At 42.3% G+C, this 2,680-nt stretch overlaps 2 protein-coding genes across 2 annotated transcripts; one reads left to right on the top strand and one right to left on the bottom strand.

The window, feature by feature from the left end:
* Nucleotides 1–913: 913 nt before the first annotated feature.
* BATDEDRAFT_24712 (uncharacterized protein) lies at nt 914–1,957 on the top strand (the record flags this gene model as incomplete). The annotated part of the gene is made up of 2 exons (XM_006678458.1): nt 914–932; nt 1,200–1,957. The coding sequence occupies 2 exons, from the start codon at nt 914–916 to the stop codon at nt 1,955–1,957; spliced, it is 777 nt and encodes a 258-aa protein (XP_006678521.1).
* A 350-nt stretch (nt 1,958–2,307) lies between these two features.
* BATDEDRAFT_24711 (uncharacterized protein) lies at nt 2,308–2,670 on the bottom strand (the record flags this gene model as incomplete). The annotated part of the gene is made up of 1 exon (XM_006678457.1): nt 2,308–2,670. The coding sequence occupies one exon, from the start codon at nt 2,668–2,670 to the stop codon at nt 2,308–2,310; it is 363 nt and encodes a 120-aa protein (XP_006678520.1).
* Between the last annotated feature and the right edge of the window lie 10 nt (nt 2,671–2,680).

Here is a 2,680-nt window from a genome sequence, read left to right as displayed (position 1 = left end):
TCAACAGGTGCTGCAGGTTCAACAGATTCAGCAGGTGCAACAGGTTCAACAGGTGCAGCAGGTTCAATAGATTCAGCAGGTGCAACAGGTTCAACAGGTGCAGCAGGTTCTGCAGATTCAACAGGTGCTGCAGATTCAACAGGTGCAACAGATTCAATAGATTCAACCGGTGTAACAGATTCAGTAGTGGATGTTGCAGATGCAACAGATTCAGTAGTAGATTCAACAGGTTCAGTAGTGAATGCTGCAGGTGCAACAGATGTAGTAGTGAATGCAACAGATACAACAGCGGGTGCTGCAGGTGCTGCAGGTTCAACAGATTCAGCAGGTGCTACAGCGGGTGCTGCAGGTAGATTCTTCACTTCACAATGACCATATCCGCGTTGACAATTCTTGCCACACGAGCTGGTTTCTCTGCTACAGGCTCCGTATTTGGAGCAGCACAGATTGTCTGGACAAATGGTTTTTGCTTTTGGACCGCATCCAAAGTTACTGGATACAGGCAGATTTAAGATTCCATCGTTGCTTGTAACAAACGGAGCTGATTTGGGTAAAACTAATCATTTATTTACTCGTGAGTATCCCAATCAACAGTATATACAACCATACATATTGTTGTTTTACCTTGAGCGCTACAAACAGCGGCAAACGCCAACACGCTGACTTTAAGCATAAGCATGATGAATTCTATATGCAATCAATCAAAAATCCGTAGTTGAAATGGTTGACTGCGAACAATATCCTGATATTGCGTTGGGGATGATGACCATTTAAATGTGTAAAACACTGAAACGGTCACCCTAAATCCCAGTATTGTAACCGTTCAAGTATCCAAAATAAGCTCGCCCTTTTCCAGTGTATGCAGCCAATATGCTTTGACCTGCGCATTCAGGAATCTTAAATAGGGTTTTTGATGACCGTTGATAATAAGGGTGTGTGATCAGGGTTCTGGAGTAAGACAATGTCAATCAGCTGTGACAAAGTCGACAGCGGAGATTACCAACGAGTCGAAAACATCAAAATTTACAGTCTAAAATAAGCAATATAGTATAAACTGATTAGCCAATCATGACAGATTTGCTCAACAAGGATTTGTGGAGTGCAAGATGACACGCCAACTGCCAACCAAGTCAATCAAGTCATGCAAGCTTAATGACTGCATGTTGTCGGCTGTAAATTAATCTTGTTCGTATCTATAGCATCTGTTCCTGGACCAACTTATCCCAATCGTCATTTCTTCCATTGTGCTACTGCTGCTGGCTATACTGCCAACAATGGTGCTTTTCTTGGTGTTCCGTGCCGTACAATCTACGAAAATATGGCCGATCATGGAAACTCGTACAAGTTCTATTCTCCTCAACTCAAGTCTACACCACTGTTGTACCGCAATCTGCGCAACATTTACAACTGGATGAGAATCAAAAACATGAGCACGTTTTTTGAAGATGCCAGAGCCGGTTCACTACCCCAATATTCGTTTATTGATCCTGATTGGCTCAAAAACGACAACCATCCTCCAAACAACCTGCATGCTGGCGAGCAATATGTCAAAGACATATACGAAGCCATTCGTGCCGGTCCTCAATGGAAAAACACTGTATTTGTACTGACATATGATGAAAATGGTGGTTTTTACGATCATGTTGCACCACCAACTTGTGTTCCTCGACCCGACAATATCAATCCCGACTCGAATGTTGGAGATTTCCAGTTTGACCGTCTTGGTCCTCGTGTGCCAACAATCATCATTTCACCATATGTCAGCAAGGGTGCAGTTTATCACTCTGATGACACGAGTCGTTTCTTTGAACACTCGTCAATCCCAGCTACTCTCAAAAAACTATTTAACCTTCCCAACTTCCTTACACCGCGTGATGCAGCAGCTCTTACATTTGATGATGTTATTTCATTGAGCGAACCACGTACCGACTGTATTCAAACTCTTCCCACTGTATAATGCATTGGGTTATGTAGATTGTCATATACATTCATGGATGCAGTACTTGCCGACTGTTTTGATGGCAATACATACGCAACATGTATGCAGTAGTCTATTGACAGCATCACTAGATGATCTGATGTAGATCCGTAAATCTGATTGAATCACAATTTACCATGTCCATCATAAATTCAGAATCTCACATTTAATCTGAAATTCCCAATGAATAATCATAAACCCAAAACTATTTTTAATGAATGATTTATTTCACTTGATGCTATCAGTCCACATGCACAATACTTTTTAGATTGATTATAGTTGTCGTGGATAGTAATAGTATAGAAACCAAAGTAAAAAATGCATCAAACTCAAGCCAGTTTCTTGAAGTCACGAACACGATACCAGCTTTTGGGATTAGGTTGGCCCAGGCACTCACCAACGGTGACAAAAGTGTATCCGAGCTTACGATACTTTTGAACGATTGCCTGAATACCAGAATGGCCGTTTTCAACCCACTCATTATGAAGCGTGATGAACGAATGAGTCTTGGGACTAGCCCCACGATGGTGGCTAATAGACTTGTCGAATTCGATGACCGCCTGTGTACCTGGATTACCTGCACCGTCAATGTCCGAGTCACCGCTATCCACATTATGCGAAACGACAACATATCCCATTCCAACAAGCTGCTTGATCACCTTTGGTCCTTGTTCATTATGAGGGGTTCGCATGTAGAGTGGA

This window comes from Batrachochytrium dendrobatidis (genome assembly GCF_000203795.2).
Source record: "Batrachochytrium dendrobatidis JAM81 unplaced genomic scaffold BATDEscaffold_5, whole genome shotgun sequence".
NCBI classification, from domain to species: domain Eukaryota; kingdom Fungi; phylum Chytridiomycota; class Chytridiomycetes; order Rhizophydiales; genus Batrachochytrium; species Batrachochytrium dendrobatidis.
The sequence above is the reverse complement of the archived record's forward strand: the minus strand, read 5'-3'. Positions and strand labels throughout refer to the sequence as shown.